The following is a 25,242-nucleotide window of genomic DNA, read 5'->3' on the forward strand; positions in this document are numbered from 1 at the left end:
ACTAACAAAATGTACAATGTGTGCACCAGCCCAGGCACTCTATGGCAATGATTATGGGCCTGCGTCCAAACACAGGACAAGACAATCAACAGTGAATTTTCCCTTTTTGGTTTTGAACAAGACGACGACCCCAAAAGTCCTTTAAACAGTAGGAAAATGTTTACAGCCATAAAACATACTGACTTTTACTATGCTGGAACAGTGTGAAGAGAGTAAGGCCTGATCACGGGCAACAAATATCTGAGAAACACACACACACACCCTGCTAAATCACTGCACATCAAAAAGAAATTATTTTTAGCAAAATAATTGTATTGTTAAAAGCATTCAGTGCAATTTTAAGTATACATTCCTGTACAAGAGCTCAACAGTGCAGACATTTCATTCGCAACTAAAAATAGATGTGTGCAAACTGTAAAATGAATTTAGGAGCATATCTTAATCATTTAAGGTCTTAAATTTGGGGATGAAAACCTGAAATCACGATACAGCCTAATGTTTTCAGGAAGGAAAAACTGCAAACATTATTTAACACAGACTTTACTTGTATAAGCACAATAATATGTTTATAACAATATATATCATTATAAAATACAGTTTGAATCTGAAATAATTAAAGACCTAGTGTAGTTTTTGTACTCCAATAAATTGTTAAACAAAACTTTGTTCCTTTTTATCCCTCTTTTGAGGAAAACACATTATATAATATATTTAATGCTATTTGTATATCTGAATATATATACACACACACATATATATATGTGTGTATGTGTATATATATTAGGGCTGGGCAATACATCGAAATATCACAAATGTACATATCACAATATGCATATCGCTACAGCTTGCAATATTTGGGGCCATGAACAAAAGACAAAGAGAAAATCACTCACTGCTCTTACCTAAATAACTTTTGTAGCTTAAATAAGAATCAGTACAGATTGAATTCAAAAAGGAAATACTAAGCAGTGTTTTATTTTTCCTTTTTATTATTCAGTTCCTAAACTCATGTTAAAATGACATTTTTATGTAATGCTCGATTAAAACACATACCGTTCACTTTCAGAAGTTGTTGTAGGGGTGCTTTCTTATTAGAATCAGAATGAGCTTTATTCACCACTTAAGTGTGCGCAAACAAGGCATTTGTTGTGGTTTTACAGGAACTCTTAAAAGAGTTTACATTCAAATAACCATATATATATATATAGGACACAAGATAGTTATAGAAGTTCACAGAACTGACTCAGCAACAGCTGAGTAAAACTGTTTCATCTGAGCATGTGGCACTTTAAGCATTATATCGGATATCGCATTATTTAATGAGTTATCGCATATTGCATTTTTCTTCAATATCGCACAGCCCTAATTTTTAGTTAAACTATCTCTTAAGGGTCCTGAGCTATGAGCAACAGTTTAGACATTATCAGTTGTTCCTTCAAAAATCTTCCATATTTGAGGAGAAACATCTAAGACACAGTAGATCAAGGCTTCTGAGCTAAAAGATCAACATCTACACAATAAAACCTACTGGGAAGGGAGAAAAATGGAAAACTATTTTTCAGATGTTCTTCTTCCATTGCTCCTTTAAGAACTTCCCAGGTTTAAGTGAAGACACTAAAGCTAGATTTTTGAGTGATCGCTTTTTGCGTTATTTTTTTATATCTCAAACAGCTGATATATATATATATATATATATATATATATACACACACACACACACATACATACATATACATGTATAATATATATATATATATTACTGTAATGAGAAATCAGACAAAATCCTAAAACTAAAAATAATTTTCTGATTTTCTTAATATATCATTTCTTTTGATTTTGGGTGAAATATAATCTGGAAATGACTTCATGAGAGCAGGCATAGGCAATAGCACATATAGTTTTATGATACGTTTTCTATTGTGTGTTATGATTCTCACTTAAAAGTAAAAAAGCATTTAATGAGGAAGACTGTAGAGAACACTGTATACACACCAATCACAATCATTTAATGATAAGTGGTTAAATTAAACACAGCTTGCCCTAAACATGAAAAAGAGAATTTTCCCTCATCAAACATAGAATATAAAATATATAAATAATTTCATAAATATACTGGAGCGGTGCAAATACACAGAGCTTAGATTTTATACTCTTGTCAGGTGACCAATAAAGGTATTGCCAGTTATTTAAAGCTAAATTTAAGGTAATTTACCAGTTGTTAAACAGAAGAACAGGTCAAAATTATAGTATATTCCAAAAAACACAGTACATGCTTCTACGCGATGTGTGCGAGAACTACAGTGAGACTCAAACTGGCCCGGAGAAGGCAAAACCACAGCTACAATCAGTCAAGTTTGATGCTCTTGGTGTGCATCCAAACACTGCAAAACTGCTGGCTTTAGGGTTAAACTGTTTACAACGTGAAGATTATGTCAACTGAGAACATTGTGATAAATTGAGCATCATTTTCATCTTTACTGATCCATCAACACAAGTAGGTGATTTTTCCATGCTAATGTTATGTAGTTTACACATTTTTAAAACACTCCACCATGAGGAACTATGTGTCTGATAAACAGAGGGTGGTACCTTTGGGTTTCCAGCATTCTGAATTGAATGTTTCCTTTAGATGATTTTGTGAGTTATCTGAAATGGACAGAAATTATGAGAGGATGTGGGATGAGACTGGGTGTGATGCAGGTCCCAGGCCATAGAGGGTTTCTGATGCTGCTACACGTTTGTCCGACATTTAGGAAAGATGGGTCCTCCTTCAAGCCTTCTCTTTCTCACTGCACACAAAAACAAAAAAGAGTTGACCACTTTTGAGGACATAAAAATGTGAAATACTGAGGAAACTGCTTTCATTATAACAGTCTACAAATAACTTGATCATTAAAAGTTTGTGTTTTGGGGGTGGGGACTTTTAAAAGACATTCTTACACTTTCTCAGACAACCTCTATGCTAGACATTGGGCAATCCTTACTGCATTTGTAGAAAGATAGAAACGTAAAATTGCAATTAAAGGAATAGTTCACTCATTTCAAAGAGTAGTTTTTATAGGATTCAAAAAAGATTTGTAATATAGAGTACAAGTCAAATGGACTACTTTTATGGTGCTTGTTGCCCTTTTTGTAGCTCAGTCACTTTCATTGAAACATTCGGGTAATTTTTTTATTTTGCACTGCATAGAAGGAAGTCATATGTTTAAAAAACATTTATGTAAACATTTTGGGTGAACTACTCCTTTTTAAACAAAAAGCTTTGCATGCACAGCTAGCTGGAGGACATTTTCTATAATATTTTAGTAGAGTTGGCATCAGAATACTCTCTTAATGCAGAAGAAAGTAAAGACTAAACCTTAAAACCTGAAGAAAACATTAGACAGCCAAACTGAGAAACAACCAGATAACGGAGAGAGACCGGTTTTGAATTCACTTTGACAGAGAAAAATGCAGTAGTGAAGATGCTGAAGTGGCAGAAGGAAGCTTGAGGAACAGTACAAAAGTTCAAAATGATCCAGAGGCTTGAGGGATTGCGAGGAGGCAAAAATGAGAGCGAAAAGACAGCAGGTAGTGCCCAGAGGGAGAGGAGGAGGGCAAGACTCTGTTTACTTGGGTTTCGTTGTGAACTTGAACTTTTTACAGAAGGCTCTTTCCAGCTCAGGGACTGACAGAGTGAATGTGATCGCGCCATCTGAGTCCGACCGAACTACACGTGCTGGAAATACATACATGGCATGAAAACAGCAATACATATACTCCCTTTAATACGTTTATTCAGTCAGGCTGCCATAAATGAATCAGAAGTGACAACTTCTTCTCTTGATTCTCTGTAGTGTTTCCTCTACATCTGTGTCATTGGGCTGTTCGTCTGGCACTGGCTTATACCGAGTACACTGGATTACGCCTGTTTATATTATACAACTCTCAATTACCACAAATTATATGATTCAGTGCCAGATATATAACAAAATACTATATCACATTGTAAAACTCTACACTGTATACATCTATTCACAGCAATCCCAAGCTACACTAACAAATGTATATGGCATTGCATTACATTTATTTACATTTTTACATGAATGTCCTTTTTTTTCTGGGAATCGAACCCATGATTTTGACAATTCTAGTGACATGCTCTACTCTTTAAGCTACAGGAATGCTTTAGATAATTAATTGCATACATTTTTACAGAACGATAGCTCAAACACACTTTAAATCACCTTTAAATGACCAGCTGTTTAAAAGTAATTGCAATAATGGCTCAAACTAAGTATAGCAGGTTTAGCATCATTTGTCTGCAGACGCGTTTGACATTCAGGCATGTTTAAATGAATAGTTCACTCAAAAATGCTCACCCTCAGGCCACCCAAGATGTAGATGAGTTTTTTTTTTTTTATCTGAACAGATTTGGAGAAATTTAGCATTATATCACTTGCTCACCAATGAATCCTCTCCAGTGAATGGGTGCCGTCAGAATGAGAGTCCAAACAGCTGATAAAAACATCACAATAATCCACAAGTAATCCATATGACTCCAGTCCATAAATTAACATCTTTTGAAGCAAAAAGCTCATGTTTGTAAAAAAACAAAACAAATCGAACATTAAGGCATTTTAACTTCAACTGTCACTTCTGGCCAAAATACCAGTCCATAAACAATAACAATGCTTCATCTAGTCAAAAAGTCCATCCCCTGTTGTACTCTCATGTGAAAATCCACCAAAATATTTTCACTTGTAAACGGTGCTTGATCTGAGAATATTTCTCTCCTGATTCAGACAAAACAACCTTTTCCACTGGAAACAGCAATATAGATAGAGGACTCGTATTTTTTGTCAAAAGCATAAGTTTGAAGTAAAAAATGTCTTTATGGTCATTTGTATTACTTGTATAGTAACTTGTACTGTCATATTGTGATGCTTGTATCAGCTGTTTGAACTTTCATTAAGACGGCACCCATTCACTGGAGAGGATCCATTTTTGTCTGGATGAAGAAACAAACTCATCTACATCTTGGATGGCCAGAATGTGAGTACATTTTCAGCAGATTTTCTTTTTTCAGTAAACTATTCCTTTAAGTGTAATCTATAATTCGATCATAAATAATTATTCAGACAAATATAAAGCATAAAATCAAACAAACACATTACAGGACAACTGAATATTCACTTACTGTTCAAGCCCTGTTTGTTGACGATAGTACTGCTGGCCAGTGCTTCGTAATACTGCTGATTACTCATCAGTGTGTGCATGCCCAAAATGGCTTTTCAAATTTAGAAAGAGGGGAAAAAAGCACGTCAAAAAAGCATTTTATGTTAGTCAAGTTTTAAAAAATGTACAACATATACATGTAAATCACACGTAAAATCATGTTTTCCAAGATACCAACTCAACATCATTCACATTTACCTGACGAAAAATATCTCAAGCAGAACAGTAATGCCATCAGATGAACTAGTGCAGAATAAAAAACAAAATTGTATAGCAAAACATCTGAATAGGGAGTCAAGAGGAAAGTGCAATTTATGAGTCTGGCATGTATACTGCATCTGATTGTTGACCCTGGGCCAAAGACAACTGAACTAACCTCATTCCCATATGAAGCTCCAATCTGTCTGTGCATATAAGCTGTTCAGACTAAGTCAACTCCTTGAATCCTGCTGTCTTTGAAACATGATCCCAAATAAAAAAAATACAAAATTGACCTCATTTTAAACGAAACCTCTCCATCATGCTAAATGAGAGCAAGTTAGTGTCTGACAGTTGAGAGGGTTTTTTTTAGCCAGTAGGAAAAACTTTGTTCCCCTTTTTTGGTAGCCATGTGTCTTTAGCGCACATGGATGAGTCATCATTGTTATGAAAGAAAAAGAGCTCAGACTCGCACACGCAGTTTCAAGAATTGACATGTGCACAGTTGCACGCCAGTTGACCTAAAAACAAAAATGAATTATTTACCCTGTTGTTCCATACCTGTATGATTTAGTTTTTTTCCCCCTATGAAACACAAAACAATTTTGAAGAATGCTGCTGCTCTTTGTGGTGTCTCAAAAGAGGAAAGATAGTCAAACAAGTTTGGAAGCAACATGGAAGTAAATGACAGAATTTTCATTTTTAGTAACCCTGAAATAACACTTAAATCATCATGCAGACAACATAATATGCTGAACATGCCATTCAAATACTGAACTAATGTTTAAGAAGTTTTCTGGAAATGTTAGAGCAGCATACAATGTTACAAATAAACCTACTGGAATGATCCGTGGCTTAGAAACGATGGAGCAGGGGAGTGGACAGAGAAAATGAGCAATGAAGATGTAAAAATGGAGTGGAGAAAGCTAAAAGACAGACCAGAGAGAGGCACACGGTGAGATACACACAGGAAGGGGGAATTAGTCAATGAAATCACAGGTGGATTCACTCATTTGAATATGCATTCATACTAGGGCTGCACGATTAATCGCATGCGATATTTAACGTGCATCTTGTCAGAAAGCCGGTTCTGTAATCAGCGGTAAATCTTCATCACCTGCATGCTTTCACATGGAGCAGCATTAACTACACAGAGCCGTTGTTCACTGACGAGCTGCGCTAAAAATCGCGCGAATATGAACGTGGTTTGGCGCAGCTCGTCAGTGAACAACGGCTCTGTGTAGTTAATGCTGCTCCATGTGAAAGCACGCAGGTGATGGGAGATTTACCGCTGATTAAAGAACCGGCTTTACTGATAAGATGCGCGTTAAATATCGCTTGCGATTAATCGTGCAGCCCTAATTCATACTAAAATTAACGAACAGAAGGTGCTGAATTGAACTACATCCTAATACATTCATATTTTAAAATAACATTTATAAAATTGTGTTTTGGAATGGTGTTACATGAATTAAACTGCTAACATTTGTATTGTACCTGCTATATCGCACAATTCTGCGTCAGTAGCACTAGAAAGCGCCTCCTCTAGTTCAGGCTCCAGAGTGACATCTTCCAGGATAGGGTCAACAACTTTGGTCTTAGGCATCCACACTTGTCCTACATACGCACATTTACACACATACAGAGATGGAGAGAGAAGGAAAAAATCCTACATATGCGGCACCATTTCAACATCAAATTTTGCCTCTAAAACAATTCATTAAATGTGAGTGTTCTTGTTTAATGAGATGTGATATGTGAATAAATCTAAAAAGTTAATATCACTTCATGTGCATCATTTCCAATGCCTATGTGTAATTTCACTGCATTATGCAAAAAGTGTCAAATAGAAACTGTTTGTATTTAGGTTTCATAAAAGAGCTCTTTAATTTCCGTTAATAAAATGTAAAACGCAAAGCTGGAAATGACAGTGTAGTGGCAATGTTTATAACTCAGGATGAAAAGAAAAAATTACATAAACATTATACTAAAAAAAACACAGTCCAGCCAAGCAAACATGACTATGAAACAATATAGTCCAAACAAACAGTAAACACAGGAATTAAGTGGGCTTCTTAAACAAAAATGGCACACAGTCCAAAATAAAACAATCCAGTCAAACAAACACCATTATGTCACTACACAGTAAAGACAAACAACACATTATACATAAAAACACAGTAAAGTCAAACACCAAACATTGGGAAATAACAGTCCAGACGAAAAAATTCACACTAGGGAACAACAAAGGCCAGACAAACAAACCAGACTAGGTAGCAACAGTCCAGACAAACAAACACCACTCAGAAACGACACAGTCCAGACAAGCAGTCCACATAAACAAACCAGACGCATTAAAAATACACAGTCCAGAGTCCAGTCAAACAAACATCACAAACAATCAGACTTGGTAGCAACAAAGACACACAAACACCACTATGTGTAAAATAATGCAGTTCAGTCAAACAAAACTAAAACAACAGCCTGATGAAACTAACCCCGCTACTAAACACAGGGCATACAATAGGTCTCCCTTAAAAACGTTCACACATCTTATAGTCTAAATACCATATTTACAGATCAGAAACAGATCAGGTTTTGTTCAAAGTTTTTTTTAACCTTTCATATTGTAAAGTATTCCGAGACAAATGAACTGTGTGAGCACATTTATTAATCGCGTTTCATTTTATGGAGCTCTTAAAGCCCAATTTTAGATTTGTTTTAAGTGCACTTACATCAGGATCAAGCTCTTCGAGTTCATCTTCTAGTCTCCTGAGCTCTTCTTCACTGAGCTTCTGCAAGAGCTCATCCTCATCCACATTCCGGTACTTATCCATCTCTTTACAGAACATGGTGAATAAGATGTTATTCCCCCCAGCTCAAGATCTTGGTAAAGACAAGAGAAACAGATTCATTATTAGGTCTATTCTAAATACAAGGTTCAATGGATTTGATGCTGAATAATTATGATGATCAATATGTCCAGTCTATGATTTTCCACAGTATTTCAGTGGATTATTCTGGCCAAATTGAAAGCATATGGGTTATGGAGAGCAGAGTAGTGCAGGTGTACTTCATCACATTAACTGCTAACTTTTAACAACCAGATAAAGCACAAATATACTGTGTTTACATCGGTCTATGCTTTACTATTTAAAACCTTTTGAATGTCTCTTTCCCAAATGTTTTGTTTGAAAACTGGACTTATGCTTGCTTTCTGTAAAATACATGCTAAATATATATTTAAAGAAACGTATACAGTACGGTCTTACACATTAGATGAACAGAGTAATTTATTATAATAGGCCTACATCTACACGAAAAGAAAACTTGTCAAACTGACGGCTGGCATCTGTCTCCATTGTCCTTGATGAACCCAATAGACAAGGACAATGACCAGCAAACCCCAACATACTATATAATGCAAATTTATTATTAACACACTGCCTTGACTTGGAGCCTCTAGTTCAGGTTTCCTGAATCAATAAACTAGTTATTATATACAAATTTCTAGTTCCTCACACAAATTACTTGTTCACTAGTTAATAAAAGTGCAATGAATGATTCTTGAATAAAAGTGTGTTGATTCTGACTAGGAGAGACCAGATACATAACTATTATGTTAACATTAGTAAAATAAAGATAAAACGGAAAATATATACATCATACATTCACAACCTCAAGACAATTAATTATAGCTCAAATATAGCTTATTTTCTCCGAGCTTCATCAGTGCAATGATGAGGAAAACAAAGCGTTAGTACCGGAGCGCCTATCTTTCTCACTTACCTCAGACAGCGCTTATCCCACACTATATATAGCGCATGTGACAGCTGAATACTTTGACCAGATATGGTTTCTTTTCGGAGCCGCTAATTTACACAAATGTGCTGCTGCCTCAAGCAATGTATGCTCAAGTCCAAGTGTCACAGAAGAACAGCGCTTGACACGGCGGAGAAAATCCAAATATTAAAAGCAGTTACTGCTACAGCATTCTTTCACCAAGTCCAGTGGTCGGTGGCGATCAAAGAGTTTCCACAAACCCGGAGTAGCGCAGAACATGGGCCCGCCCACCGTGCGGACCTGCCAATCAAATGACGCCAAACCTCAAGCCCACCAATCAGAGGATTGAATGGGTCCCACAACTCAAAGCTACATTTTTACCGATATCAAGCTGCAAAGACAAATGACAGTCACCCAAGTGTGTCTTGTTGTTGACTTTTTTAATTCTCCGAACCAATTGTCAAATTGGAAATAAAACAAACCTGAGCATCTGAACACAAATGTTTTATTACAATTAGGCCATTCTCGGTTTAGAAAACACACAATAAGATTGCAAACAAACCAGTGCAAAAATCAATAAGAGTATAAACAATACACGCAGTGGTGTCTCACACAATACACACATAAAAATCAAATTACTTAGACAAATGGCCCTATTGTAAAGACACAGAAAGGAAGGTTGTTCAGGTATTAACGAGTTAATTTTGGGAATGGCATATTATTAGTATAACGGCAAAAACAGGTAAAGAAATCAATTTTCCATGGCACTCAGAACGATAACTGAAACAATTCTTGACCATGCATGAATAAAATGACCCACCAAACACATCTAGAGTCAATGCTCTTGAATTCTAGATTTCTTCAGACTCAAAGTTTCAGCATGGTTCTTGGAAAGGGAAGTGGTGACAGTCTCAAGCTGCTCTGTTGATCTCATCTAAAAACTCCACCACAATGTTGTGGATCCAGATGTCATTGTCCTCCTGTGTGGTGTCTACTAGGTAGACAGAGATTTTACGCTCCCAGGGCCAATCCCCCTCCTCAACGGACTCGATCTGAGCTACCAGCGGCTTCTTCTCAACATGGTTCCGGAACACCATAGAAGATTCCTCAGCCCAGACCCCTTGCTTGACACCTGAAAACAAACATTTCACATGCAAATCAGACAGATACTGATCAGTTTTGAGGAATTTTGCAATAGGGCTGGGTGATACATGAAATATTTACAATATATTTGATACTTTGTTGACATACATAAAACCGACTCAGTATTAGAGCCCCGCAAGGCCTAAAATCTAGGCCCTAGACGAGACGCTCAGGCCCTAGCCCGACCCTTGTCTGACAGCTTATCAGAATTCTTTACAGGACATGGAGGCGCCAACTTTGAATTACTACTTTAAAACCAAATAATTCAAATCGAAAACAAAAACTCTTTCATTATAAAATTCCTAAAGATGCATTTCTCTCTAAAGGCGCATCTAATGAGGAGATGGTGAGTCAGGATCATCATCAAATGCATGGATGATCCAAAATGCAACTTTTAGTAACTCCCCACGCTCCAACTTCTCCCTGATGCTCTGCATGGTCAATTGTCACCTGTATGCTAATGCGTGCGTATATGCGTTGCGTATTGCCTACAAGGCGATGTATAAGATTTATAATATAATCAATATAATAATATTTCATACAGTAGCCTGTGTGTGCTCTGTGCGTATATGGGCACAATAAAAGGAGAAAAGCAAAATGAGCCCGAGTCCCACCCGAGCTGTTAAAAAAAAAAAAAAAAAAAAAAAACAATCCCCCGACCCCAACACATTTACACGAGAAGAGTGTGTAAAGATAGAAAACGAAAATAAAATGTCCAACAACCTGCCATTTCAAGATGCAGCTTTAAAAGAAAAATGAGCCCGAGTCCCCCCCGAGCTTTTAAAAAAAAAAAAAAAAAAAATAACAATCGCCCGAGCCCAGCCCGAATGGACTTGCAGACCTCTACTCAGTATCATTAATTTTTTTTTTTACATTTTTATTTGGTTGTTAAACATACGAGACTATGCAAGCAAACTATTGTCATGATTAGTTTAAAATAAAAACACTTACATTTAATTGGTTCAGAATCACTGATTCTTCAATTTGTTTGCGCAATCACGGAAAACTGTTCACGGAAGTCCCTGTGTGGTATTAGCAAGTAAAAAAAAAAAATTCCATGAAATATTACTATTTGTTATTTTTAATGTGTTCTACTGGTGTATATATAAAGTAAAATATTATTCCTTGTGTTTTTTTAGTAAAAAAAAAAAGGCTTTACTTCCTTTAAACATTTTTCATCAACTTTTTTTTTTCTTGCCAACGATAGGCAATTTGCTGAAATATATGGATATTCTAAAAGACAAATAACCCTTTCAGACAAAGATGTATATCAAATATTAGTAAAAGGATGACAAATAATCAGGATTAAACCATTTGTTTTAACTCCATTTGGCTGCAGCTTCTCTCTTACCAGCCAGCTGAGCAGAAATTCCCTGGAACGGCAGCTGCCTGAACTCATCAATGAGAGGTTGGAGCTGGGAATAGTTGATCAACTCGTACTTCCCATAATCCAACTCATACACAGAGACCAAGCCATTGGTTAAGACGCCCTTTACCAAAACACGATGCCAACTATAAATAAAGAGAGAGGTGAAAAGACAAAGGGAGAGTGAAAAAAAAAAAAGAAACAATGATTTAGTTGCCCAGAAGGTTGTGGAAGTATAATCAGAGGTGCCACTCAAATCTCACTTGTTGTCGATCTTGGCAGCATAGACGTTATTCTTATGGATGTTGATTTGGGTTACTTCCTGTTTGTTGTAGAACAGGATCATTTCTCCCATCAGCACCACCAGCTTGTACAGATCCTGCCACGGCTGCAGCACAAAGTGCCCGGGGTGGCATGCAACCGACACAAACACATCCATGTTTTGCCCGACCACTGGTAAGTCCAGCTTAGGGGGCAGTGTGAGGGCATTAGACTGTGCAGGAGCTGTATAGGGGCTGTCCCCTGCCTCGGGCAGGATAGGTTCAGAAACCCTGGTGATCTTGCTGAAGTGGATATCCCGCTGCCAGAATGGACAGGAGGCAAGCTGACGGTTAACACTACTCTGAAGGTCCTGGGCTCCATTACCAGTGAAGAGGTAGATATGTACAGTCCTGGTCTCATAATGCTTCACTATCTAAACACAACAAGCATGCCAATAAATGGATAAACTTTACAGTAAGAATGTCAAAAAAATTTAAAATAAATTTTTGAGTAAACAATAACTGAATGTGCAAGACCTTCATGCAACTTGGGACTTTGTTGAGGACGGTCTCTCTCAACCACAGAACAGCTTCAGGAGGCCAAACACTCCCATCTGCATTCAGTTCCTCCAGAATACACTTTATAGCCTACAGAGCAAGAAACAATTCCTTTCATTCATAAAACAGACTAATGCAATGCTACAAAGTAAACTTGGTTAAAAAAAACTCACTACATGCAAAAATAGTTATTTTATTAATCAAACAAGTGGAAAAACTCACTGCTTGATTCATGATGCAACTGAAACAATGACCTGCACACTTGTGGCAAGCGATGAGAATGGAAACAAATATACAAGAAAATGACCAAGACATCTATGCATGTACCTGAGGTGGTATGGTGATGAGCTCTTTGAGGTAGATTGGCGGGATCTCTCTGAGATCACTAACCTCCAGAGAAGCAGGAAGTCCCAGATCCAAAAACAGAATGTCCAACACTTGACTACCATGAAGGTTAATGATCTATACACAGATGCAACACACATTCACGTAAGCAATGAAAATATGAATCGCTTTATTTGTCTAGAATGACTGAAGTAAATTTGTGTAAAATAAAGAAATGGTGAAAAATGTCTGAACAATGAAAAAAATGGCTCAAGAAAATGTTTTAAATCAGAAGACAGAGTGCAAACCATTCTTTTAGGGCTGAACTATGTGGAATTAACTCGAAAAATATGGGTGTTCATACTTGGGTACATTCTTACAGGAACCAATTCAAACCTTAAAAAAATCTTTCCATTTATCAGTGGCCACATTTCCACTGTTTTTGACCATTCTTTGTGATAATTATGATAGTTATTATGATTAACAAACAAAAAATACGTATCACACTATGAAATACATCTGAAAAATTATAATACTAATATTAACATCTAACATTAACGTTCTTCATTTTTAAGTTAAACAGTTAAGCTTATTTTGGTGGAAAACCACATGAAGCCCTTAAAGCTTCTCATTTGTTGTCAACAGGTAGAAAAAAGCTTCTCAATACAAATCTAGTGAAATAGGCTACACGCACTGAGTTTTAAAATGCATATAAGTGACCAACTCCAGAACTGAGAACCAGAACTGTGAACCGAGCCTCTGAACATCATATCAAGAAAAGCATGTGTAAATTAACACAGTGCCATGCTTCACTATAATTTGATATTCAACATTATATCAATATATTGTGCAGCCCAAATTGTCACTGAACAAAAGCCTGGATGAAAGGAAAGGGTAGGCAGTCTTCTCACCTCTGCTCTCGCCCATTTGCCTTTGTATTTAGCTAGACACACTTTCCCGCAGAACGGTTTGGACACCAACAGCTCCCATGTTAACTTAGAAACACAGAAAAAATATTTAGTGCACTGACAATTATTACACCTCCTAAAAGCTGAATTTAACCATTTTACCTGAGAGATGAAGTGTGCTTCAATCTTCTCCATGATGTCTTTGAGTTTGGCCTGGCCTCGAGAAGGCAACTGACAGTAAATACTGCCATCAAAGCACACATTTGTCACGCACACGTTTGTGTACACGCTGTTCACCTGAATAAATGGAGGAGAGGGGCATTATTATTTATTCATTTTGTAAATATAGAAATGATTTTCTGAAAATGTGCAGCAATTTGATATTCATGCAATTTTATGTAATTCTGATAGACCTGTAGAGGATTCTCCATGGACTTATCCTGCAGGGCTTTCAAGCATACAGCAATCACATTCACATCCTCGTTCTCAGAAGTGTCATAGAGCACAATAACTGGTGTGCCCTCTCGCTCCACAATCTCAACCAATAGCGTACGGCCAATAGCTAATGACTCCAGAGTCTTCAGAACTACCCTATCTGTACTGAACGGCTCCAAACCTAACATTCAAGACAGTGAAAGTGAACACAATTTCATCACATATTACTCTCTCACATTAAAAAAAAACATAAAAAGGTTATCGCGACTTTCTCTCTCACAATTCAGACTTTTCATAATTCTTTTAACCTAACATTCAAGACAGTGAAAGTGAACACAATTTCATCACATATTACTCTCTCACATTAAAAAAAACATAAAAAGGTTATCGCGACTTTCTCTCTCACAATTCAGACTTTTCATAATTCTTTTCATTTAATTTCAGTTTTTTTTTCTGTTATGAAATAAAAAATTAACAGTTTAAGCTTCCATTCTCGCATATACACAAAAGCCTCTGATGAATATTACCTGCAAGTTGGCACGTGGTTGCCTGGAAGGGAAGAGTCAGGAATTGATCCCTCAGCTGTAGTATCTTCTTCCTGCTGACCACCTCAAAGAACCCGTGATCCACACAGTACACCTACGAAAACTGAAAAGTTTGAATTACATCTAATGCAAACTGACTTTGTCTTATACACAGACTCTGATACCTTCACAGTGTCCTCTGTGACCAGGTGGACCTGAGCTCTCAGTACTGCATCGTCCTCTATAGCAACTGCCACCAGTTGTCCAATTTTTGGGGAGAGAAGACAAAGTCCAGCTCCAACTGTATTATAGAATTGTAGCATGGCCTCCTCCAACACCTCCAGAGCTTTAGAGTAGCCTTCCCCTACAAACCTGAAAAATAAGACATCATCATGAATCCACAACCTTAAATAATCCAAATGATACAGAACCTGAGAGGAATTTTGTATCTAGTAAAATATTGGTTTTGTGAGCTCTACCTGAGAACAATATTGTCTGTGCTGCAGACCTCCATCACCAAAACGGAAAGGAACTCTGTTGCTGGGATGATCAGAGAAGGTACATGTGGGTTGCCTGTGTAGGGCAAAACCAGCGGTGGTGGGCGAGGACGAGGCTGTGTCTGCACCTGGCATGGCAGTGCGTACAGTATGGCTCTCTTTCGATTGTCTGGCATGGGGTACTCAACCATACATGTATCTGACAACAGAGTCAGATCCTCCAGCACATTCTGTGGAAACACACATCTGAGAGACAAGACAGGAAAAAAATCGAAACAATGTGTCACAACAGTGTATGAATGTCTCTTGTGCATTCAAAAATCACAAGTACACTACTTTCAATTGTTAATTTCTTTTAAAGAAAAATGTGTAATTCAATAAGGATGCATTAAACTGATCAAAAGTGACAGAGGTCAAAAGTACCCAAAGGCCTCCTGGAAAAGTTGTGGAAGTGCATGGGCCCACAGGCCCTGGCTGTATTTATTGAGCAGCTGTCGCAGCTTCTGCTTGATCTCTGGAGTCAGAGGCTGGTGAGAAGGTGGAGTGGAAGGAGGGGTGATGGGTGAGTGAGGGTGGGCTTTGGGTGTTTCAGGGAGATTGAAATCCAGCTTGGTGGAATTGGGTGATGTTGGGCTCAAAGGTGGTTGGGATTTCTGGGCAGAAGGAGGAATGTTAATGGCAAGAGTTCTGAGGATGCGGGTAGTTTGCTGGGCAGGTGTTGTCTGTTTTGCATTAGGAGACTGCTTGCATGGAGCAACAGCAGGCACAATGCTTGGTTTTGGGGCAGGTTCCAAGACAGGAAACACCAGACGGTCAACTATGTTATTGCTGCCTGGCTTTTCAACCTAAGGAGAGAATTGAAAAAGAAAATGTAAAGCATCACGTACCATATAACAGTCAACAACTTTATTAAACAAAGGAATAGTTCACCCAAAAGTGTAAATTGTAATAATTTATTCTTCCTGTATGGTTCTTTTCCATAAAATGATGGTTTATAGTGACCACAGCACACCATAAAGACATTACATATGAGTCAGCATGAGTGCATGAAAAACATTATTTTGTTATTTGAATATTTTTTATATACTATCGAGTACCGTATATAAAATCTTTTATTATTGTTATTTTCAGTTTTCATTTTGATTTAATTTTTTTATTGTTTTGTGTGATTTTGTCATTTGTGTCCCTGGATCACAAAACCAGTCACAAGTAGCACGGGTATATTTGTAGCAATAGCCAACAAAACATTGTATGGGCCAAAATTATCGATTTTTTTCTTTTATGCCAAAAATCCTTACGATATTAAGTAAAGATCATGTTCCATGAAGATGTTTTGTAAATTTCCTACCATAAGTATATTAAAACGTATTTTTTTTATTAGTAATATGCAATGCCAAGAACTTCATTTGGACAGCTTTAAAGGCGATTTTCTCAATATTTTGATTTTTTTTGCACCCTCAGATTCTAGATTTTCACATTGTTGCATCTTGGCCAAATATTATCCTATCCTAACAAACCATACATCAATGGAAAGCATATTTATTCAGCTTTAGATGATGTATAAATCTCAATTTCCAAAAATTGACCCTTATGACTAGATTTGTGGTCCATGGTCCCATTATTCGTTTTTTAAATATGCAGTATGTATTTAGTTTGAATTTATTTTAACTTCAGCTTTTTTATGTTAGTAACACCGATCTTATTTAAATTTGAGCAGATAGATTGAATAATTTTAGTAGTCAGCATGTGTTTGTGTATTTTAGTTTTCTCACAGTGCAGATGTGCGTCCATGTCTCCAATTCTTTGTGCATATGGAGCTCTTCCTGGAACATAATCCTATAGAGCTGAGGGATTTTTGACAGCCAGACTCCACTGCAGTATTTCTGCAAAAGCTGTTTAACTCGACCCTGAACCACCTCAACATCAGCACTGTTTACAGGCTTTTGCTGAGCTGAAGAAACAACACGCAACAAACATCACACTCAAGTTGACTGAATAACAAAAACAGAGATGACACAAAATGAGTACATCCTGAAAGAAAACAGAGTGCTGCAGTGATGATTTTTTTTAAGACCAACCTAAAAGTTAGCATCACCCAGATTCCCTCGACAGAAAGCCAATACGGTAGTACCTTTGGCTTCTGGATTATTGCAAAAAATAAGATGTGACCAATAAATACACTGCTCAAAAAAAATTTAAGGAACACTTTGAAAACACATCAGATCTCAATGGGGAAAATATCATGCTGGATATCTACACTGATATGGACTGGGTAATGTGTTAGGAACGAAAGGATGCCACATCGTTTGATGGAAATGAAAATTATCAACCTACTGAGGGCTGAATTCAAATACACCACCAAAAATCAAAGTGAAAAAATTGTCAATTTTGTTGAAATTTCATTGCAGCAACTCAAAATGGTACTCGCTAGTTTATATGGCCCCCACGTGCTTGTATGCATGCCTCACAATGTCCTAATGAGACGACGGATGGTGTCCTGGGGAATTTCCTCCCAGATCTGGACCAGGGCATCACTGAGCACCTGGACAGTCTGAGGTGCAACCTGGCGGCGTCGGATGGACCGAAACATAATATCCCAGAGGTGTTTTATTGGATTTAGTTCAGGCAAGCGTGGGGGCCATTCTCATCCTCGAGGAACTGCCTGCATACTCTCGCCACATTGTCGTGCACCAGGACCCACTGCACCAGCGTAAGGTCTGACAATGGGTCCAAGGATTTCATCCCGATACCTAATGGCAGTCAGGGTGCCATTGTCTAGCCTGTAGAGGTCTGTGCATCCCTCCATGGATATGCCACCCCAGACAATCACTGACCCACATTCCCTACCCACCACCAAACTGGTCATGCTGAACGATGTTACAGGCAGCATAACGTTCTCCACGGCTTCTCCAGACCCTTTCACGTCTGTCTAATGTGCTCAGGGTGAACCTGCTCTCATCTGTGAAAAGCACAGGGCGCCAGTGGCGGACATGCCAATTCTGGTGTTCAATGGCAATTGCCAATCTGACCCACATTCCCTACCCACCACCAAACTGGTCATGCTGAACGATGTTACAGGCAGCATAACGTTCTCCACGGCTTCTCCAGACCCTTTCACGTCTGTCTAATGTGCTCAGGGTGAACCTGCTCTCATCTGTGAAAAGCACAGGGCGCCAGTGGCGGACATGCCAATTCTGGTGTTCAATGGCAAATGCCAATCGAGCTCCACGGTGCCTGGCAGTGAGCACAGGGTCCACTAGAGGACGTCGGGCCCTCAGGCCACCCTCATGAAGTCTGTTTCTGATTGTTTGGTCAGAGGCATTCACACCAGTGGCCTGCTGGAGGTCATTCTGTAGGGCTCTGGCTGTGCTCATCCTGTTCCTCCTTGTACAAAGGAGCAGATACCAGTCCTGTTGATGGGTTAGCTACCACTAAATATTGTAGAAACTTAATTTGCTGTAAAGTTGCTTTGCAATGATTTGTATCGTGAAAAGCGCTATACAAATAAACTTGAATTGAATTAAGGACCTTCTACGGCCCTGTCCAGCTCTCCTGGAGTAACTGCCTGTCTCCTGGAATCTCCTCCATGTTCTTGAGACCATGCTGGGGGACACATCAAACCTTCTGGCAAAGGCCCGTATTGATGTGCCATCCTGGAGGATTTGGACTGCCTGTGCAACCTCTGTAGGGTTCAGGTATCGCCTCATGCTACCAGTAGTGACACTGACCCTAGCCAAATGCAAAACTAGTGAAAAACAGTCAGAAAAGATGAGCAGGGGAAAAAAAAAAATTTCAGAGGTCTCCACCTGTAAAACCATTCCTGTTTTGGGGATCGTCTCATTGTTCCCCATCTAGTGCACCTGTTGTAAATTTCATTCACACCAAAGCAGCTGAAACTGATTAACAACCCCCTCTGCTACTTAACTGACCAGGGCCCGTATTCACAAAACATTTTATCTTACCAGTAAGAGTTCTCCTAAATAGCAGTAAAAGTTTTTAGCTAAGAGTTTTCTCTTAAAACCGATTTACAAAGCTGCTGAGACAAGCTTTTACTAAGGAATAGAAAGAAGTCTTAAGCTAAGAGTAAGGGTGGGGTTGACCTCATTGCTATGGATGATGTCAGCATGCTTACTACCTATGCACACAGTGATTGGCTGATAGTCTCTGTCAGAGATTTATTCATAGAAATATTGTAGAGCACGATATTATGTTGCCATATTCAAATAAAGGCTTAAAAATAAAAATGTTAATTGCCAAAAATAAAGATTTTAAAATGCAGGCTAAGTGTCACTAATTAAACAAGTATATGTTCAGCTAATTACATGTAGCCTATGCTTCTCGTAAACAATTAGCAGATATGCATATAATCAGCCTTTTAATTAACAGAGTAGAATAATCATGGCTGATAGACATGCAAATGTAAAAGAAAACCAAACTGGGCGCAAGAACAGCTGTTAGTTCTTGCCCAACTGGTTAATGAAAACGGGGATATAATCAAAGGAAAATTTGGAGATGGGATAGCCTCCAAAACCAAAGGCAAAACCTTTTTAAAAGCTCATTAATGTCAAATGTTTCTAAAAATGTTTATGTTCCGAGGCAGATTGCTGACAACAGCCATTTTAGGATAGTTGTGACTTGGTCTTAGTGACTTAGGACTCCTCTTCACCACTACTAACGTTTCACAGATTTAGGAGTTAGTTTTAGTGCTAAAACACTTTGTGAAATACTCTTGGAGCAAAAATTTAGGAGTCCTAAATTTAGGACTGACACACCCATTATTTTTAAGATTTTCTCTTCAATCGGTGCGTTATGAGGTACTTTTAGCCTTAAGATGTTTTGTGAACACAGGCCCAGATCAATATCCCAGGAGTTTAATTGACTTGATGCTATACTCTGATTAAAAAGTGTTCCTTTAATTTTTTTGAACAGTGTTTCCACAAGTTTCCTACACCCCATGAGGCCTTGCATCAAAAGTGGGAGTGTCTTCCCGTTCGACGTAAACAAGCGGGATCGTCTGAGTTTTTCCGCGTCTGGAGACTTGATCATTTCATATAGTTACCAGCTAACATAAACATTAAAGAATTGTAAAAAATTTTGCTCAAAACTTACTTTCAGACTGCAGCGAGTGTTTGAAACGGCCGCTTTTATCATGTTTGTTCTGTGATTTTGCTAGTTCCAGTGATTTATTTCTCTTTGTTGGTGAAATGATGGGGTTGCGTGTCGTTGTTCCAGAGAGGCGTGTAAAGGCGGGTTTGAGTGAAGCGTAGCGGAGCTTCTGGCCTGACGGTGGAAACGCAGTGTAATTTTAAGCTCGGTGCTACCAGTTTGAGGCTATTAGCCCCGCCCGGCCTACTGAAAGCACTGGCTTGCACTGGCCTGACCAGAAAAACACTTAGCCTCTTCGCTAATTAGCACACAAAATACCATTGGTATACTACTTCCGCTGCCTCACCGGAAGTTGTACCCACGTTCTTTTTTACAGTAGCGCCCCCCAGAAACAGGTGGATAATCGCCAGAAGTTAGGTATATGCAAACTAAACCACAGATGCATGACTTTCCAGCTTTCAGGACTCATTACTTTTTCATCAATTGCAAGGCAGAAAAAGAAGCCTAGGTTTAAGCATTAGGTTTAGTAATAAGTTTATGTTTCAGGATTCTGTTTAAGTAATATATTATATCTGATCCAATTTTGCAATTGTCATGAGGACAAGCTGAAAGACAAGAAAAACAAAGATTTTTAAAAGGGCAAAACAGAGATTTACCTGGTGTCCCACTGGTCTTTATCCCCGTATTGACTTTGCTGGTTGCAAATTTTTTCCCCTCTAACCTAAAATCACACACAGTGTAAGTGTTGGGATGAATGTATTGAGAATGTTTTGTCCCACGTCACTCACCCTGGTGACTTCCTGTTCAGTTGCCGAGTAGGAACCCGGGAGGAGGGGAGGTCAGTACTGTAAATCTGCCGCTGGTTAGGGTAAAAACTAGACTTGGATGCAGAGCTTCGAGCAGGATGAGTCATGTGGCCCGGTTGCCGCAGAGACAAGCGAGGTTTGACTGCGAAGACCAAAATAGTTAAACCATATCAATAAACAAGCACATACCTCGAAGGGCTGCATAACAGAGCGCAGGATGCTAAACAGTTCGTAGCAATAGCGTTTAATTGTGACTGACTGGCACAGACATACTCAGCACACATATACAGGCAAGCTTGGTGGGCAAACGTACAGCAATAAAACCTTTCATAAGGACCCTATTGGGATGTGGGCAAACAAACTAGGATGATCAAAGAGTTAATCCACTATGGAGGCATGTAGATTAAGGTGGTCATTAAAGGTGATGCGTGTTAAAAAATATTTCAAAAAGACAACTAAAGAAAACCATTAAAATTTTTTGTCACTACCAAGAATATCTAAAAACACAATTTAAGCTCAAGTTAATTTTAAAATGTACACTGTTAATTTACTAATTGCAAAATAATATAAGTTACATTTACATTTAGGCCCATTCATTTAGCAGATGCTTTTCTCCTAAACTAACCATGAAAATGATGTGATATCAGTCAAACAGTATCTCTTTCACTCTGGATTTTTGTTTGTGCATGTTACCGTTATGTGAAAACAGAGATGAAGACTTCGCTCTCATTTGAAAGTTCAGTAATTTAGAGCAGCCGGACTTCTTTACATTCTTCTGCCGGGCGACCAGCTGTGCGATGTGTGCCGTCGCCTCACACACACCAGCAAAACACATGACCTACAAACATACAAATAAAGTTAAAGTCAATCATAAAAAATACAGTAAAAACAGTAATAATGTGAAACATAACTTTAAAATAACTGTTTTCTATTAGGGCTGTGCAAATAATCGAATGCGATGATCATGCGCATCTCGTTAGTAAAGCCGGTTCTGTGATTAGTAGTAAATCTTCATCACCTGCTTTCAGACGGGACAGCATTTACTACACAGAGCCATAGATCACTGACAAGTGACATCGCATTATCGGCGATGTATTGCCTGCGATTATGAACGCAATATTGCATAGCTTGTCAGTGAACAACGGCTCTGTGTAGTAAATGCAGCCCCGTCTGAAAGCAGGTGATGGAGATTTACTACTAATGCTCATCGCATTCGATTATTTGCACAGCCCTAATTTCATTTTTTTTTTCCATCAGCCATTACATTAGTGTCGCATGATCCTTCAGAAATCATTCTAATGTACTGATTTAGTGTTCAATTACTATAAATTATTACTGGCACTCTCTTATTATTAATGGCTCTTATTATCAATTTTATCAATTATCAATCAGTTTTTGCTGCTTAATATTTTTGTGGAAACCACGATACACTTTTTTTCAGGATTCTTTAATGAATAGAACATTAATCAACAAGTATTGTTGATTTTTTTTTTTTTAAAGTAACCCTAAAAATTTGAATAGTAGTGTTACTACAAAAATATTAAGCGGCAAAAACTATTTTCAACATTAACAATAATAAGAATTGATTCTTCAGCAGCAAATCAGCATATTAGAATGATTCCTGAAGGATCATGTGACACTGAAGACTGGAGTAATGACTGATGAAAATTCAGCTTTACCATCTCAGGAATACATTACATTTTAAATATATTAAAGCAGAACAGTTATTTTAACCTGCAATATGCCTATTTCACAATATTACAGTTTTTGCTGTATTTTTAATCAAATAAATCCAAACTTCTGACCAGTAGTGTGCATGTATACATATTATGCTATAAACACATAGAATAGTATATTATATTATCTACCAAAACACATAAAGGTATGAGTGTATCACCAGATTAACTGAAAGCATCACCTCTCCAGCACTGGAGCGTTCGAGCCGCACCACACCGGGAATGCTGCGCAGAAAACTCTCTAGACTGCCGTGTCCAAACTGCCGGTAAGGGATCACCTCTCCTGTCAGAGCCCGGTAATCTCCCTGCAGACGGGCCATAGCCACACCATGCTTACTGCTCTGAAGAACAGCTCGCAGCATCTTCTTCACCAACTCCACGTCACTCATCCTGCACTCAAACACAAAGTCAAACTAATGCAGACGCATGACCGCGTCCAACACAGAACAGACAGCATTTTTGTAACTTAATGAGCTGTCAAACTATACAGCATTTTGGGCATCACAGACACATTCAGACTCAGAGTAAAAGCCACCCAAAAATGCTTTGAAGGTTTATACCATAATTATGAATGGTAAGTAATGGTAATTACTTAATGTTTAGAGCTTAGCTATATAGAAACAAAGTGCCCATAATGTACACAACAAAGTCAAAAGAGTTAATCCCAGTACCATCACATCTCATAACTGAAATATCACATTATGGTCAGGTCAAATATAGTAACCATAGTAAAACTTCCTGATATTAAAAATATCAATTTCTGACCTCATTAACCTTAAATAACGATTGCACATATTAAATCAATTTGTTGTTATTGTATATTTTCACACAATAACAATGGTGTGTTTTCACTTTTTCTCCTTTTTTTTAATGTATGAAAATAGCATAAATACACACATGTGACCCTGCACCACAAAACCGGTCATAAGAAGCACGGGTGTATTTTTAGCAATAGCCAACAATACAGGGTCATATGAGTACAAATGATCTTTTTTTCTTTTATGCCATAAATCATTAGAAATTAAGTAAAGATCATGTTCCATGAAGATATTTCGTAAATATATCAAAACATATTTTTTGATAATTAATATGCATTGCTAAGAACTTCATTTGGGCAACTTTAAAGGTGATTTTCTCAACAAAAATTTTTTTTTTGCACCCTCAGATTTATTTAACTTTCAGATTATGTCCCTTCAAAATGGACCCTTATGACTGATTGTGTTGTCCAGGGTCACATATTACATTACAACAAGTTATCACATATACTATTTTAAAGATTTCTCATCTTAGACAAACTTATTTCTCAGTTTACGCTTGCTAACCGTGTTATTCTTCACTTTTCTCAATCCTACATGGTCTCAAAAATGCAGCCCACAGTATTTTACATGGTAAAGCTGGACTAACGTTGGTATCGGTCAAAATAACCATATACTTATGGAAAACATGAGCGTTTAATAACTCAAATATCAGAAAGAAGACAGGCGGGAAGACTGGAAGGCTAAGTTTCATCAGACAGTAACGTTAATTAACTAGCTAAACAAACGACATAACTGATTTAACTTAATTATTCTACGTTAGTTCTTTTTGCGTGTAAAGACATTTCTCATTCTTAAATCATAAAAATATCTCCCAATACATTATTAATCGAAGTCTTGAAAACAAAACTCACCTGATTGTCTTTTTGTCACACTAATTTAGCCGTAATAGCGCGCGCGCACGCACGTGCGTTTCCTATCACTCCAACTACGTCATACGTCATCGGGAAAAGGACTGAGGTCAAATGTCAGACAGAAATAAAAGAAAATCAAAATGAACTCAGATGAAAACATGTACGTGATTTAGCTCACTATTCTATGGGATATACTTAGTAAATAAATAAATGAATTCCAAAGTCCTTCAATAGGTTTAAATAAAGGGCCATTCCGCCATTACTTTAGGATAGAGTCGAAAATTGTTCTTCAGCGTTTCATATTGCGAACACCTATTAAAATGGATTTGAAAATGTTCCTCTGTTAAGGTGCTGAAGGCAAAAAGTGATAAATAAATCTCATGCTATGAGAATTCAGGGTGATAACTAAATTTAAAAACTATTCACTAAGGAATCAGGAGACATGCTGCAGTCACCTCTTACGCATCAATAACAAAAACTACTAAAAAACGAACAAGTAGGCTACCATGTTCAAATTAGGCCTACTAATACAATGTTATTATGATAAACATTCAATATTATGCTATTTTGTTTATTACAGTATTTTGGGAAGGGATGTAAGAATCTTTTTTTTTTTGGAGAGCTTTTTTTTTTTTACTTTAATATACAAAGACTTTGCATATCAGACCAACATATTTATCTATTTATTTCAAAAAAGTTCATTCTAATCATA

General features: G+C 37.6%; 2 protein-coding genes across 2 annotated transcripts; both read right to left on the reverse strand.

Moving 5' to 3' along the window:
- Nucleotides 1-3,800: 3,800 nt before the first annotated feature.
- Nucleotides 3,801-7,028, reverse strand: tmod1 (tropomodulin 1). The gene is made up of 3 exons (XM_016250187.1): nt 6,913-7,028; nt 5,180-5,269; nt 3,801-3,907 (listed from the first exon to the last, which is right to left on the reverse strand). Exons 1-3 carry the CDS (start codon nt 7,019-7,021, stop codon nt 3,801-3,803), a joined length of 306 nt encoding a protein of 101 aa, XP_016105673.1. The 5' UTR covers nt 7,022-7,028.
- A 2,601-nt stretch (nt 7,029-9,629) lies between these two features.
- Nucleotides 9,630-24,599, reverse strand: tdrd7a (tudor domain containing 7 a). Its single transcript, XM_016249074.1, has 18 exons — nt 24,531-24,599; nt 23,044-23,251; nt 21,819-21,963; nt 21,108-21,267; nt 20,976-21,040; nt 16,986-17,164; nt 15,637-16,058; nt 15,196-15,459; nt 14,902-15,088; nt 14,720-14,831; nt 14,171-14,373; nt 13,920-14,054; nt 13,761-13,844; nt 12,853-12,987; nt 12,505-12,615; nt 11,971-12,401; nt 11,693-11,853; nt 9,630-10,330 (listed from the first exon to the last, which is right to left on the reverse strand). Exons 2-18 carry the CDS (start codon nt 23,248-23,250, stop codon nt 10,110-10,112), a joined length of 3,222 nt encoding a protein of 1,073 aa, XP_016104560.1. The 5' UTR covers nt 23,251; nt 24,531-24,599; the 3' UTR covers nt 9,630-10,109.
- Nucleotides 24,600-25,242: the final 643 nt, after the last annotated feature.

This window comes from Sinocyclocheilus grahami, unplaced genomic scaffold (assembly GCF_001515645.1).
Source record: "Sinocyclocheilus grahami isolate Dianchi unplaced genomic scaffold, SAMN03320097.WGS_v1.1 scaffold25.1, whole genome shotgun sequence".
NCBI lineage: Eukaryota > Metazoa > Chordata > Actinopteri > Cypriniformes > Cyprinidae > Sinocyclocheilus > Sinocyclocheilus grahami.

Bases quoted from the DNA above. Each gene is read 5' to 3' on its own strand.
- tdrd7a (XM_016249074.1), bottom strand. From the start codon at position 23,250: ATGAGTGACGTGGAGTTGGTGAAGAAGATGCTGCGAGCTGTTCTTCAG. The intron at 11,854-11,970 runs GTGAGATTTGAG...CTTTATTTATAG, and splicing joins GCTGCCAAGATCGACAACAA to TTGGCATCGTGTTTTGGTAA. The intron at 10,331-11,692 runs GTAAGAGAGAAG...GTTTGTTTTCAG, and splicing joins AATTTCTGCTCAGCTGGCTG to GTGTCAAGCAAGGGGTCTGG.
- tmod1 (XM_016250187.1), bottom strand. From the start codon at position 7,021: ATGCCTAAGACCAAAGTTGTTGACCCTATCCTGGAAGATGTCACTCTG. The intron at 5,270-6,912 runs GTACAATACAAA...AAATTTGAAAAG, and splicing joins AGAATTGTGCGATATAGCAG to CCATTTTGGGCATGCACACA. The intron at 3,908-5,179 runs GTAAGTGAATAT...TAATATAAACAG, and splicing joins CAACAAACAGGGCTTGAACA to GCGTAATCCAGTGTACTCGG.